Below are 13,793 nucleotides of genomic sequence, written 5' to 3' on the forward strand. Positions count from 1 at the left end.
ACTAGATTTATATTTCAGCAAATTAAAGCTAAACAAAAACTTTTATTCTAAAATTTTTCTAGGAATTAAATAAAACCCCTTGAGATAAGTGGAAACATCCCAGAAAATACCCACAAATAGAGAAGCCCCAAAATCACTACCTTCAAAAAGTGGATCTAACAAGATGATAGATTCATTCTGACCCACCTCCAAGTGATGCTAGGGCTAATAACATGTGGGTAGAACTGACACTGGGTGTTAAGACTCATATACATAACTGGGTGTTAAGACCCTTCTGATCCTAAGGGACCTCAGAGATCACCTGTTTCAACCATCTCCCTTCCTGGATAAAGAAACCAAGCATTTCCCTCTAAGGAAGTGGCTTGCCCTGCCTGGCTGACTGTCAGCCACATATGGTCGGAAAAGGAACTTGAATGCAGCACTCTTTGCTTCCCAGTGCAGGGCTCATTTCCTCTGCCAACTCTGGGCTCTCTAAAGGTTTCCTGTGCAACCGTGCACAGCACTCCACCTCCCCACGCCCCTACTTTATAAAGCTTCAGTGGTGATACCTGCTCCTGGAAGGGGAGCGAGGAATGCAGGGAAGGTGGATAACTCCCACACAGCTCAGTCAGGACTGAGTAGCTCTGGCAGCCAGCACACAGGTGACTCATACCTGCCTTACTCTACTGACCAAACCCTTTGGGGGAAACCTGACCTCAGAAAGTCTGGAATCATTGGGACCACTAGTATAGTTCAAAAACTCAGGACAAATGAGAAGAGGATAACCTATTCTTTGGCTTCTATGAGCCTTTCTCGTTACCTTCATCCTCCGAGTTTTCCTAATGACCATACCTCATAGGGCTGTTGTGAGAACTGAGGGAACACACTGCCTACACTGGGCAGATCTCAGTCCTTGGGAGAAGGCGAAAGAACCCTTTGCTACAAGCTAGAGGTAAAGGTCATCCCTGTGAGAAGCACTGGAGTCAGAGGACAGGGACCATCAAGGAGTGGAAGGGCAGGAAAGAGAACAGAATTCAGGAACTTAACAAGGGGGAAATTATAAATGGCTTTGATCAAAAGATCACATGTTTTGCTTTGTTTTGTATTTTAGAGAGAGAGGGAGAGAGGGTGCAAGCAGGAGAGGGGCAGAAGGAGAGAATCTTAAGTAGGCTTCATGCTCAGCATGGAGCCCGACATGGGGCTTGATTCTCTGTGCTGAAATCAAGAGTCAGATGCTCAACCGAGCCACTCAGGTGCCTGGTTTTTTTAATAAATACATCTGAATGAATCGTTTTGTTTTAGTGAAAGTTGGAATTGCAGTAATAATGAAGTATCAAGGAGTATTTCCATGCTGGTGGGCACTTACCACTTGCTCAGTTATGTCTCACAAGCACCCTAAGAAACAGCAAGCATCCCCATTTTACAGATAAAATAACAAGTAGCTCAACACTCACCCTAAGTTATTTGGTAAATGGCAGAGGAGAGACTCAATTCCAGCAACTCCTACCAAATTGTCTTTTTTGACAGCTATCTTTCCATATTGACATTTCATTTATCCAGGAGAGTTCAAGAATAATGTAGCATAAAATTTTTCAAGGTAGGACTTATTTCTCCAAGCCCCACAAATTACTTCAACTATTTCAATGGCAACATTAAATGTAAACAGACTTCTCTTTTTGAATGAAGCATGTAGATAATGAAGCGTGTACTTCTCTGTCCTGGTGAATCTGGGCCATCACCAGTCTCAGTGCTGTGTGGCCCAGCAGCACCCTCAGGAAGAAAGACCTGCATGCAAGTCAACCCCCTGGCAGTTCCTGCAGCAGGAATAGGAACATACAAACACTGAGTAGGAACATATCCTTCAAATGCTTACCAACTTCTTTAATGTCACTGCAAGTTGGGAAACTACACACATTTTTAAAAACCCAATGTAAAGATTGAGTTCCTAACAGTCAATTTGACACAATTACCACCTACTGTGACTCCAGAATACATGGTTTTCTCTTTCAGATTCTTTGGATAGCTTGCAGAGCTGAAATGTCAGCAAGGTAAACTTGGCTTTACAGCTTTTACAAACTGCTAGATCAGCCTACTTTCCCACTCAGCCTGAGTTTCTCCAGGTGTGAAAGATAGAGAGCAAGAGTCCTACTGACAAAATGTTGGACCTTTCTGGAAATGATCATCTGAGGAGATCCTTTAAAATCCCTAGCTTTTCTTCGTATCAGTATCCCATGGTCGCTCCCACCCCTTCCTGATACTCTCATGGCCCTCTCAATGTCTATAGTTCTTACTGGGTGTAACCCTCATTATATTTTAAAATTTCTCACTGACACATTAGATGTGTATATCCTCAACCAGTAGGCCTCAAGAGCATCCAGTCCCGTATTTGCACCAATTCAGAGCATAATATAGGACTCATTGTCAGTGTTCAATTAATGTCAGATTCCTCCCTCTGATACCATTGCCCTCTCCTGTGGAACTATGCTTTCTGGATTACTTCCAATAGGACTTGGATTTCACATCTGCAAACAAACAAACAAAATCACAAAGACAAAACCGGAACTCCCCATCTTCTATCCCATAGTATCAGGGTAAGGTGCTCCCCTCATGAGCAAGGGAGAAGGAAGAACTTCACCAGTCACAGTGTGGAGAACCAACATGATCTCCTGTTCAGAGCAGCTTCCAATTCATGTGATGCAGGCCCCCCATAAAGTCACACTTCCCCTCCACAAACTCCTGTGCAAAAAGACTAGCAAACCCTAAGAGCTGAACATCCAACTGCAAGTAGTTTCACAAAGATCCTATAAGGAGATCTTCTTACCGGCAAGTACTCACAATATTTAAGTGTCTGATATACCAGGTATTACTTCTCCAGGAAGGGGTTTTGATTCAGGCTCAGAAAAGTCAGGAAAAGGGTCAATTCTCCTGGACTTTCACTCACCCGCCCCCCATGGCCATTTAGCGATGTCAAATTGGCAAAACGTGATTTGTACAAGCTTAACTGGTAAATGCTGGTGTCACTGACGGAGAAAACTGCCTAAAGACCTAGCCCCCAAGGACAGCACAGCAGCCTGCTGCCACCGTGTGGTGACTTGGTGCAAATGTGGAAGCAGCAAAACCTGCAGGGCACAGCTTTCAAGGAAAACAAAATTAAATGTGTCTACCAAAGCACACAGTATTAAGGCCATGTGTATAATATAAAAATAGTTAAGTTTATTGAATGTCCTAGATATTTGGGTCAGAAGCATGTATTAGTCTTAACTGGTGCTACAGCAGAGAAAGCTTTCTTGGCCTTCATGACTTGCCTCAGAGCTTCAGTCCACCAGCACAGAACCTCTCAAAGCCTGTTCTAGACCAATGTGCTCAGAGAGAAAAACAGCTAACAAACACAGAAAGGATGAACAAAAACCAGCTGTGGTCCAATACCCAGATTCTCAGAGGTTATATGTTATTTATAGCCAACAATGGCTTGGTTTGTTCTGGGTAGGAGATGGAGAGAATGAATCAATGGATGAATGAATGAATGCACATGCAACAGTCTTAGTCCTTGCCCACTTTCTTCTCTTTACCCTATGGCAGCTTTGTCACATATCCCTCAACTTCAATTCAATTAACACCGTTATCTGGGGAATGAAAGATTGGCAGGGAGAGGAAATATGGAAGAAACTTCCTTGGCAGAACCCCAAAGTTCAGAGATGAGGCCTCCTTAGATGAGGAAGATGATGCCCTCAGAAACCATGACCTGGTTGTCATCCTGCATCTTGCTCAGTGCAGCCTGGATCTCTGCTGAAGAGAAAGGCTCTTCTTTGTCCCGGTTGATGGATTCTGTGAGGCGATTCATGCCCACCGACTGTGCATGAGCTTCCCGGAACACATCTAAGAGGGCCACCTTGAATTCCTTCAACCTGCCCAAGTCAGGAAAAGATAGGTGAAGAAGTAAACAAGCCCAAATGCTCTTAAGTGTTAACACAGTACAGGTATCCCCCAATACTCCCTCTATTATAGAGCTGCTTGAGCATTTTTAAGTACATATCCTCTGACCACGGGAGTCCATTTCTAGAAATTAACCTTACAACTACACTTCCATGAGTACACAGTGAAAATATAAGAATGTTTTACTGTCAACAGCCGTTTTACAGAACTGCTTTACATAAGTGTCCATCATTATGTCCAAATGCAAATAAATTCATACATCCACCCTATAGTCATTAAAAAAGAAAATCTAGGGGCGCCTGGGTGGCTCAGTCAGTCAAGTGTTCAACTCTTGGTTTTGGCTCAGGTCATGATCTCACAACAGGGTTTGTGGGTTCAAACCCCACGTTGGGCTCCGCACTTTCAGCTTGGGATTCTCTGTCTCTCCCTCTCTCTGCCCCTCCTCGCACATGCATACATGTGCTCTCTCTCAAAATAATAAATAAACTTAAGAAAAAAAAAAGAAAAAGAAAATCTATAGAAGCTCCTGAGAATGTGTTTTAAAATACAGTTCAAGGGCACCTAGCTGGCTCAGTCAGAAGAGTGTGCAACTCTTGACATTGGGGTCACGGGTTTCAGTCCCACATGGGGTGTAGAGATTACTTACTTAAAAAAAAAAAAAAAAAATTATAATATATATATATGTACGTATGTATATTTCAATTGTCGTCGTTGGGAGATGAAACTGCAATTGATTTTAATGTTTTTTTCCTAAATACCTTTCAATGTTTTCATATTGTCTTCAGTCAAATATTGTTGTGTGCTTAAGTTATTAAAAGAAAAAAAGCAAACCATAATCATAGATTTTCTTTGGTGTCCAGTAAACATAAAAATAGATATATAAAACTGTTTCTGAACCTCTAGTGGTAACAATTCCTCATCCCAAAGCAAATAACAACAATTCAATAAAGAAAAATGTGTGTCTGTATCCTATTGAAAAGAACCCAAGGTTATAGTAAGACAAAAATTTTGTTCTTGCTTCAAGACTCTCCTCCTTCCTGACCTCCCAAGGACACTATATTTAAAATTCTCATAGGGCACCGTTTATAAAGCAAATGATAAAATGTAAACAACAGGGGATTCTGGGCAAAGGGTATAAAGGAGTTCTTTACACTATTTCTGCAACTTTTTTAAAGTTTGAAATTATAATCAGAATATAAAATGTTCTAAAAATCATTGGGCCTACAATTTTGAGCTCTGCTGATAACCAGCTTGTTTCACACCCTCTCCCCAGAAAAGAAGTCCTTGCCTCAAGGACATGTGGCATTCACTTTCCTACTCACCTGGATTCACTCAATTCCACCTTCTGGGACTCCTTGGTCTCCTGTGAGTCTGCGGTCTTTGGAGTATGCACTTTAGAGGATAAATGGTTGCAGATAACAGGAAGACAACAGATGAAGCCATTTCCACAGACATTAGACAAGTAATCCCCACTCACCACACCTCACTAAGTCTGCCAAATACTCACTTCCTAAGGTTCTTAAGGGGCCAGCCAGGGTAAAGGGGTCAGACATCTCATACATTGTCTGGGATACTTAAGCCAGGCTTGGCAAAAAGCACAGCTCAAAGAAGCAAACTACTGAGTAAACTGGGCCCAGTTTCCAATGTTTTGACTGGATTTCCCTAAGTTCTCTTAGGACAAACCTCTTGGACACAAGGCCCTGAGCAGGAAACCAAATGGGAACCCACCAGATAATGCAGTACACAGAGCAACTAAAGTCAGCAAAGGAACCACCTCTTAATCAATAGGGGACACTCACTCACCTTGAGGCATTTCCTCCTCTGTGTCACTGAAGTCATAGGGGTCATAGGAGCCCCCATCCTTGGCATCAGAGTGACGAGTTTTCCTCCTAAAATACCCATAGCAATTAAGAGAAAGGCTTTGGGGAAATCCATCCTGTGCCTCCGACCAGAGAAAAAGAACTAGAACTACCTACAATCAAAGTGAAACACTAGGCCCAGGCCTGTACAAACTGCTACTTTTTCTTAAGAGATCAAAAGCCTCCGAACTAGAACACAAACAGGCCCTGCTTCCCAATGCTCTTCTTCTCTCTTACATGCCCTTATAAATTCAACCACAGGCATGAGAGGAAAAAGTAATCGTGAGGAAAGGATTTTGAAAGACATGCTCAAAAACCCAAGTGAGTTAGTGTTCCTGGTACTTAGCTTTAGCAGGAAAGAGGTCAAAAGCACCATACCAAAGACAACAGAGGGGCCTGCTCACTCTCTGCCTAGGTTATCTCTGGCTTCCAACCCTGCAGATCTAGGCACCCTTTCCCTAAAACCTTGATGTCAACCAGCAGTACTTGATCCACCTCCACCCCTCTCCCCAGCCCTAACTGCAGTCTTTATCTCATTTCTCTTTGCTCCGCCTTACCTCTTCCTCTTCTGCTTGGTCCTCCTGGCTTTTCTCCTCTTCATCATCTGTCTCTGATTCATCCTCATTTCGCTTCTTACGTTTCTTCTCCTTCTCTAAAACCTAAGACCAAGCCAAGCACAGGTGGGTGGGAAGGGTCACTGATTCTGGGAAACTGAATAAAAAACTCTGAATAAGAGTCCCCTCTACACTATCAGCAGAAAAAACTTCCATGTCTAATGACTAAGCGTCTTTTGCCCCTGAGTTCCAGGACCAGGGGCACAGGAATAGGCTGCTACCTATCTTTAAATGCTGAGAAGTATGTTCAATGCCTTTCACATAGGAGGTACTTAATGAGTGTTTACAGTACAAAGAAATAAATGAAAAGAAAAAAAAAGGCTGGCCAATAATAGTTAAGTGGAAAACAATTCTATTTACAGATCAGGTGTTTAATTTAAATTTAAGACAACTCCCACCCTAGCAAAAAGAGTAAACCAGGAAAAGCTTAGGGACCCACGATTAAAGCCCAGAGTGCTATAATTCACTAAAGTGGAAAGGAGGTGTGCAACGAGGAAAAGGAAGTCAGGCAAGGCTTCAAGTCTTGGTGTCTAAAATGACATAAACAAAATGTCACAAGCAGAAATTGAGACACAGAATAAGAGGCAAGTTTGATAGCTCAACTTTCTTTTTTTTAAGAGCTATGAGGAGGCTCCATGTCTCTCCGTATCTATTTACTGTATGCCAACCATCTAGAAATGCCTGGCCCCTAGAAGGTGCTCAGTCAGTTTTATATTTCAATTGAAATTTATTTGAATTCCCAGTATTACACTGTCAACTTTTTGAGTGCCAGCACTGTACTGAGTTTGGATATCTTTTGCAGCACCAACCAGTGACTTATATGTAATAGTGTAACTACTACATTTCTTTTTCTTTAACTTTTTCTGAACAGAAAACTTAGGCCATGGAGTTTTCTAGTACATGCCGGCAGTGTGCTGGCTCTTTGGGCATAACCTGTATGACACACTGTATTATCCCACTGGGCTGATATCCTTGTGGGGTGGGACACCCATTGAAGCCTGTCATCTGAAAGGTCACTGAAAGCCTGTGGTGTTCCCACATGAAGGTAAGAAACCATCCTGAAGTTTGGGAGAAAGCCTTCCAGGAAATTACGCAAGAGAGAAGGATTATGGTTTCCTTTCAGGAGCCAAATCTGCATTGAATGTCCGAATATGTATTGAATGTATATAACTTATGCTAAACATGTAAGATATTCCTTTTTTAAGTTTGCTTATTTGTTTGTTTGTTTATTTAATATAATTTATTGTCAAATTGGCTAACATACAGTGTATACAGTGTGCTCTTGGTTTTGGGGGTAGATTCCTGTGATTCATGCTTACATACAATACCAGTGCTCATCCCAAGTGCCCTCCTCAATGCCCATCACCCATTTCCCCTCTCCCCTGTGCACCACCTCCCCCCCCCATCAACTCTCAGTTTCTTTCTGTATTTAAGAGTCTTCTGGTTTGCCTCTCCTTCTCTGTTTGTAACTGTTTTCCCCTTCTCTTCCCCCAAGGTCTTTGTTAAGTTTCAAGTTCCACCCAAGAGCGTGATGGTTCAACTTCTGATGTGAGTTTTGAGATACCAATGGGATACTTCAAGAGACTGGCAAGGGAAAAGGTATAGAGGGAAGAGGAAGATCATCAAAGTCAATCCTTTGGAAACATCTACATTTTTAAGAGATAAAGGAAGTATAGGTAGGCAGAGAAGCAATCTCTTGATGGTGTAGCACATCAATTAAATCATCATCTCTGGGGCCTCTAGAGGCTCTGGCATCAGTATTTTAAAGCTTTCCAGTTGGTTCTCACATTCAGTTAAATGTTGCTTTCCATTGGTGACCTAAATGCAGGTGTCAGCCATGGAGAGCTGGGCAGCCTAAGTACCAACATTTACCCAGAAGAAGTTCTCAAGCATCTGAACCCTCACCTTCTTGAAGTAAGCATACTGGACCAACTCTACAGCTTCCTCTGCATCCTGCAGGTCCACAGTCTTGCTCATGCGGGCCTTGGCATGGGCTGTGGCCAAGCGAATCAGAGTTTCCAGGGTCCGGGCTGTAACTGGTGATGTCTGGGGAAGAAAACAAGGGAGGATTATTTGTCTAGAATTCCTTAGGCATGCCTGTCATTCCCACTGCACAGAAAAGGATGAATATACTACCAGGATGACTCTAGGAAGTACAAACAAGGATTCAGAGCTCTGTATTTTACATAACACCTTATAAAATTCGGAAGATAAAAATACCAAGGAGATATGAGTGTTGAAGGAGAAAAGAGTAGGTGAACAGGGAAGAAAAAAGTGAGACATCTTATAGACGGAAAGAGAAAAGGCTAAAGAAACTACAATAATGAAAGAAGAATGATAATCCTTCACTTCCAGCCTGCGATGCTCTAAGAGCTTTGCTTTTTGTATCAACTGCATCATTTAATATTCTCAATAACTTCTCCAAGTTTTTAGATGAGGAAAATGGAACTCAGGGCTTTAGGTAACTTGTGCAAGGTCACACTAAGGCAGGGGAGGAAATTTTTTTTTAAATGTTTATTTATTTTTGAGACAGACAGAATACAAGCAGGGGAGGGGCAGAGAGAAAGGGAGACACAGAATCCGAAGCAGACTCCAGGCTCCAAGGTGTCAACATAGAGCCTGATGTGGGGCTCAAACTCACAAACCATGAGATCAGGAGATCTGAGCCGAAGTTGGATACTTAACCAACTGAGCCTCCCAGGCACCCCTGAGGACAAGTTTTTAAAGTAGGGTAAATTCAAGTCCAGAGGAGGAGCATTCTGGCACACTCCCATCAAGTGGTTCTCATGGGCGTGGGTGCATACCAAACTGGCGTGCTTCTTTTTTAAATACTATTGGCTAAATGGTGTCTCTGGACTAATGAGTCAGAATGTCTGTGTTTAAGACTGGTCATGTATACTTTTCAGTTTCAGGAGATTCTGATGTGCCAGTTGAGCATCCCTGACATTACCTAGACTTCTCATTTTTTTTTTAATGTTTATTTTTTTATTTTTGAGAGAAAGGGACACAGTGCAAGCAGGGAAGGGGCAGAGAAAGAGGGAGACACAGAATCCAAAGCAGGCTCCAGGCTCCAAGGTGTCAGCATGGAGGTCGATGCGGGGCTCGTACCCACAAGCCGTGAGATTGTGACCTGAGCCAAAGTCAGATGCTTAACCAACCGAGCCACCCAGGCACTCCTGGCCTTCTCATTTTTTGGATAAAAAAAAACCAAAAAACAAAAAACTCACAACCTGAGAGTGAATGGATTTGTGAAAGGCCAAAAAATGGCTGAAGACTTGGGATCAGAACATAGAGCTAGTTCTCTATGTTGCACGCCCACATTTCCCACTGTATGATCCTTCAGTGATGGAGCTGGTCACGTCTACTCCTAAGCATCCCAAATTATCATTTATACCCCATCCCACATTCAAAAACAATATACTCACTTTTAAATAAATTCACCAAATCTTTTAATGGTTTAGAAGCCGTTAAACCAGAGTTTGGAGGTTACACATTCCATTAAAAGCTCTAATTCTTGAATAACCTAAAAAGTGAGTGAAATCCTAGCCCACATTAGCAGAACTACAGAATCCAAATCGAGAGATTTACCAGACCTACTAAGACCACAACTAAAATAGTGTATTACACTCAGTGAGAGGGCTTCTGACACACTGGAACACGTTCACATGATGAGAGAAACAATTAAAAAGAAAAGGGGGTGCTTAATCTGAAGACAAGTCATACACAATCACTAGAAAACAAAATTAAGACCCACAGGTCTACGTCATGGAGAAGCAGGTTCAAGCCCAATAAATAGAAGAATATTCTAAGAATGATGTACCAGGCATGCAGCCACTGGAGGTGTCAAGGAAGTCTTAGCAGAAATTCCCGACGATGGAATGCCTGTCTATGTATGAGGCTGGAATAGGTGATTTGGAATCGTGTCTAAACCCAAGGGTCTACACCACATAATAATGGTCTTGGACTTGGGTCTTTCTGCTTTGAAATCCTTACAATGCCCCATGAAATTCAGATAAATTCACAGGTAGATTTCTAGAAATAGCTTTGGATAATCACCATGGTTGTCCAATTAATCATCTGCCGAAGTCCAGCTCAAATATCACAGCCTCTTCCCTCACACTCATTCCTTTCTACAAAGTCTAAAGGAAAAACTAATAGCTTCTTCATCTATACTCCAATCATCTTTCACATTCATTCCCTTTTAGGTACCACACTGTGGCATATACCTATAAATATGCACATATGATCTTTCCATCTACCTTCCTGCCTCCCCATCCCAGATCTGAGCTCTCTGAGGATAGCTCTTCCTATCTTAACCCTGTATGTAAGAACAAACACCAGTTCAGTTCCCAAAAAGTTGCTCCTTATGTTTGAATGAATCGTAGCTTCTGGAGGCCAATGTCATCTGAACCAATGAGATACAGGCATCTCTGGCATTCTCACTTCATTTTCCCTTGTAAAAGGAAATGATAAGAATTGTATAACAGGAAGCCCTTCAGACCAGAAAGAAAAAGATAAGGCGTCACTAAGTTAAAATGTTTTCAGACCTCCCAGGTAACTGGGACTCCCCAGTCTTCTACTTAAGGAATTCCCAGCTCCATCTTCCCTGTGGGGACTCACCCTGGCGGTGTCTGAGCTCATGCTGTCTTGACTGCGCAGGCGTGAATACTCTTCTGCAATGTAGGCGGCTGACTCCTGAGTTAGGACGGGCTTGATGATTTTGGCCACATGGATGTACTTCCTCATGAAAGCTGCACTCACCATCTTCTCCCTGGACACACACACAGTGAATTCTACGTCTTTGCCACACCTTGGCAACTGGCTGGGATAGGGACTTGGCCTCTCCTCAGAGAAGTCAAGGACAAGTAGTAGAGATGCAATCTAGAATACGTTATCATAAATCCCATTTATATAGAATGTGTACAAGACCCTTTCATATATCTTTCCTGAATTGTGTGGCTACTACTTACTTAGATATTATTTGTAAGGTAAACAGTACAGGTGAAGTTTAGGTATTATTTGTCCTAGGTAAAAACTATGGCTCAGAGTAGCTTAAATGGACTCAAATTCAGTTTTCTGACTCCAAATTCCATGTTCTTAAATGAACAGGCTTGAAAACTATACGCATCCTACCGTACCACAGCCCAAAGCAGAGGTATAAGATCTCGCATTTCATGTGTTGAGCACTTGATCCCTAGTCTCCTTTATCCAAATCCACCTGCACAGCACCCAGTGCTTGCTATCTACTGCCCCTTCAACATAAATTTGTCACAAATAGCTACATGATTTGTGTAGTACTTCATATATGAGGATGACATGAAACACCCACCATTCATTGGGCATGTGGTCAAAGTCTTCCATTTTAAGAAAGCATCAGAACTAAGCCTAATCACCACAAACATAAAGCAACTAGCCGGAAAAATGGGTATATGCGTGGGATCCAGAGAACAGGTCCACAGCATTATAATCCAAGCATGATCCTGCCTGGGCAGCACATAAAAACGTGTTAATATGACATAAATCTCAGGTTCCCTCAAGGGAGAAACATGAAGACCGCTCACTTTTTCTTCTTGGTCCCATGCAGAAGGTTGTCATGTTTCTCATAAATCTGGGTGTCCTGCTGGTCCTCCTGGTTAAGATTGGGATCATCTGTGGCCAGGATATCCACAGCACTACCCAAAGGCATAGCTGGAAAACCCAAGTTGGGGGAGAAGAGAGTAAGAAATCGCTTCTTCTGAAGATAGAGAAGACTAACAAAGAAAAGATAGACAGAGACATGTGGAGCCCACAAATAAGAAAGGTGGGACCACCTGGTTCACAGATGCTCAAGTGTTCCCAGACAAAACTGACAAAAGACACACCTCAGGGTAACTTCCAGTGAGCAAGAAGGGAGTGGCCAGGCAGACAAGGGTTCAACATCAACTCAGAAACAGAAACACCTCCCACCATCTGGCCCAGGCCTGAGATAACAGCATCAGTTTAGGTTCCCTTCCATTAGTCCATCTTACTCTTCTCATGACCTCACCATCGCCATCCTGTTCCCCGGGTGCCCTGTAACGGTGCATCCTAAGGACATGGTCTGAGATCTCTCGATCCTGCTCAGGATCCATCTGATCCAGCATGATGAAGAGTAAGTCAAATCGGGACAGCAGTGAGTCCTGCAGCCCAATGTTCTCCATAGGGGTCTTGTACTGATCGTACTACAGAACATAAGGAAAAAGGAAAGTGGAGGCGACATCAATGGGAAGAAAGCACAAGGAGGCTAATTAAAGTTATTAATGATTCTGTTACTAGGTATTTATCATACAGATAGATTTCCAAACGTGTAACAAAATACACAGAAAGGGATATTCATTGCAATTTTATTTCATAATAGCAAGCGGAAAAAGGGAAAACTCCAAATGCCCATCAAAAGGACACTAGTTAAACAAATTACTATAAATCCATACAATGAAGTATAATAAGATAGCTACTAAAAAGAAAGAAAGAAAAAATAAAGGCCAAATTCAGCAAACGCCAAGATGGATAAATATAAAAGATTACACATTAGCACATCATCATCATAGTAAAAAACAAAGATAAACAGACTAATTTGTCAACAAGGAGATCATGTAGCTGTTGGTACATACTTAAGTTGTTTTCCTAAACCCTCAAGAGCTGTTAGTGATTATCTCCTGGGAAAGGGATAGGAGAGAAAAGGCTTTTAATGTCCACATCGTACTCTCTGTTCTGTTTATATATCCTATCATCTGCATGTAGTACTTTGGTTGTAATGCCAATTCAAGCTACTGGGCTGTGAGACTGCAGGTCACTTTTGTTTTCTTGTTTGTATTTCTAAAGTTATTGTTAAAAGTAACTTTCCAGGGTATTCTGATGTGTATGAAAAGGTGAAGAACCACTGCCCTATATCAAAGACAGCAGCAAAGCGATGGATGAGCTTCCTTTAGTCTCTGGCCTATTATTTCCCTGGGGCATTGAGAATAAACTTCATGACCCAGTTACTCAACAAAACCAAACCAAGGTGAGGACAACAGTAAAGTGCCTAATTCCACTCACCCTGCCATAGACGGGGTTGGCAGCTGCCAAAACACTACAGCGGGCATTCAGCCGAGCATGGATGCCAGCTTTGGCGATGGTGACTCGACCCTGCTCCATCACTTCGTGGATGGCCGTGCGGTCCATGTCAGACATCTTGTCAAATTCATCGATACAAACCACACCTCGATCAGCAAGGACCATGGCTCCCGCTTCCAGACGGCGTTCCCCTGGGAAATGAGGAGGTAAAGCTATGTGCTACTATCCAGGTTGGAGGGGACGAGGGGAGAGACTTCAATCTCCTTCCTAAGCACTCACTGTCACTCATGAGAACACAGTGAAGAGCTGTTAAGTTCCTAGAGTCTTAGAGAAA

At 42.5% G+C, this 13,793-nt stretch overlaps 1 protein-coding gene across 1 annotated transcript in view; it reads right to left on the reverse strand.

Moving 5' to 3' along the window:
- Nucleotides 1-3,170: 3,170 nt before the first annotated feature.
- The window catches only part of MCM3 (minichromosome maintenance complex component 3), a 42,700-nt gene continuing 32,077 nt past the window's right edge, over nt 3,171-13,793 (reverse strand). Inside the window, 9 exon segments of the mRNA XM_030315708.1 lie at nt 3,171-3,884; nt 5,235-5,304; nt 5,716-5,801; nt 6,324-6,430; nt 8,291-8,431; nt 11,006-11,156; nt 11,947-12,073; nt 12,411-12,585; nt 13,442-13,650. Coding sequence (XP_030171568.1) covers nt 3,686-3,884; nt 5,235-5,304; nt 5,716-5,801; nt 6,324-6,430; nt 8,291-8,431; nt 11,006-11,156; nt 11,947-12,073; nt 12,411-12,585; nt 13,442-13,650 — 1,265 coding nt within the window. The 3' untranslated portion in view covers nt 3,171-3,685.

Source organism: Lynx canadensis, chromosome B2 (assembly GCF_007474595.2).
Source record: "Lynx canadensis isolate LIC74 chromosome B2, mLynCan4.pri.v2, whole genome shotgun sequence".
Taxonomy (NCBI): domain Eukaryota; kingdom Metazoa; phylum Chordata; class Mammalia; order Carnivora; family Felidae; genus Lynx; species Lynx canadensis.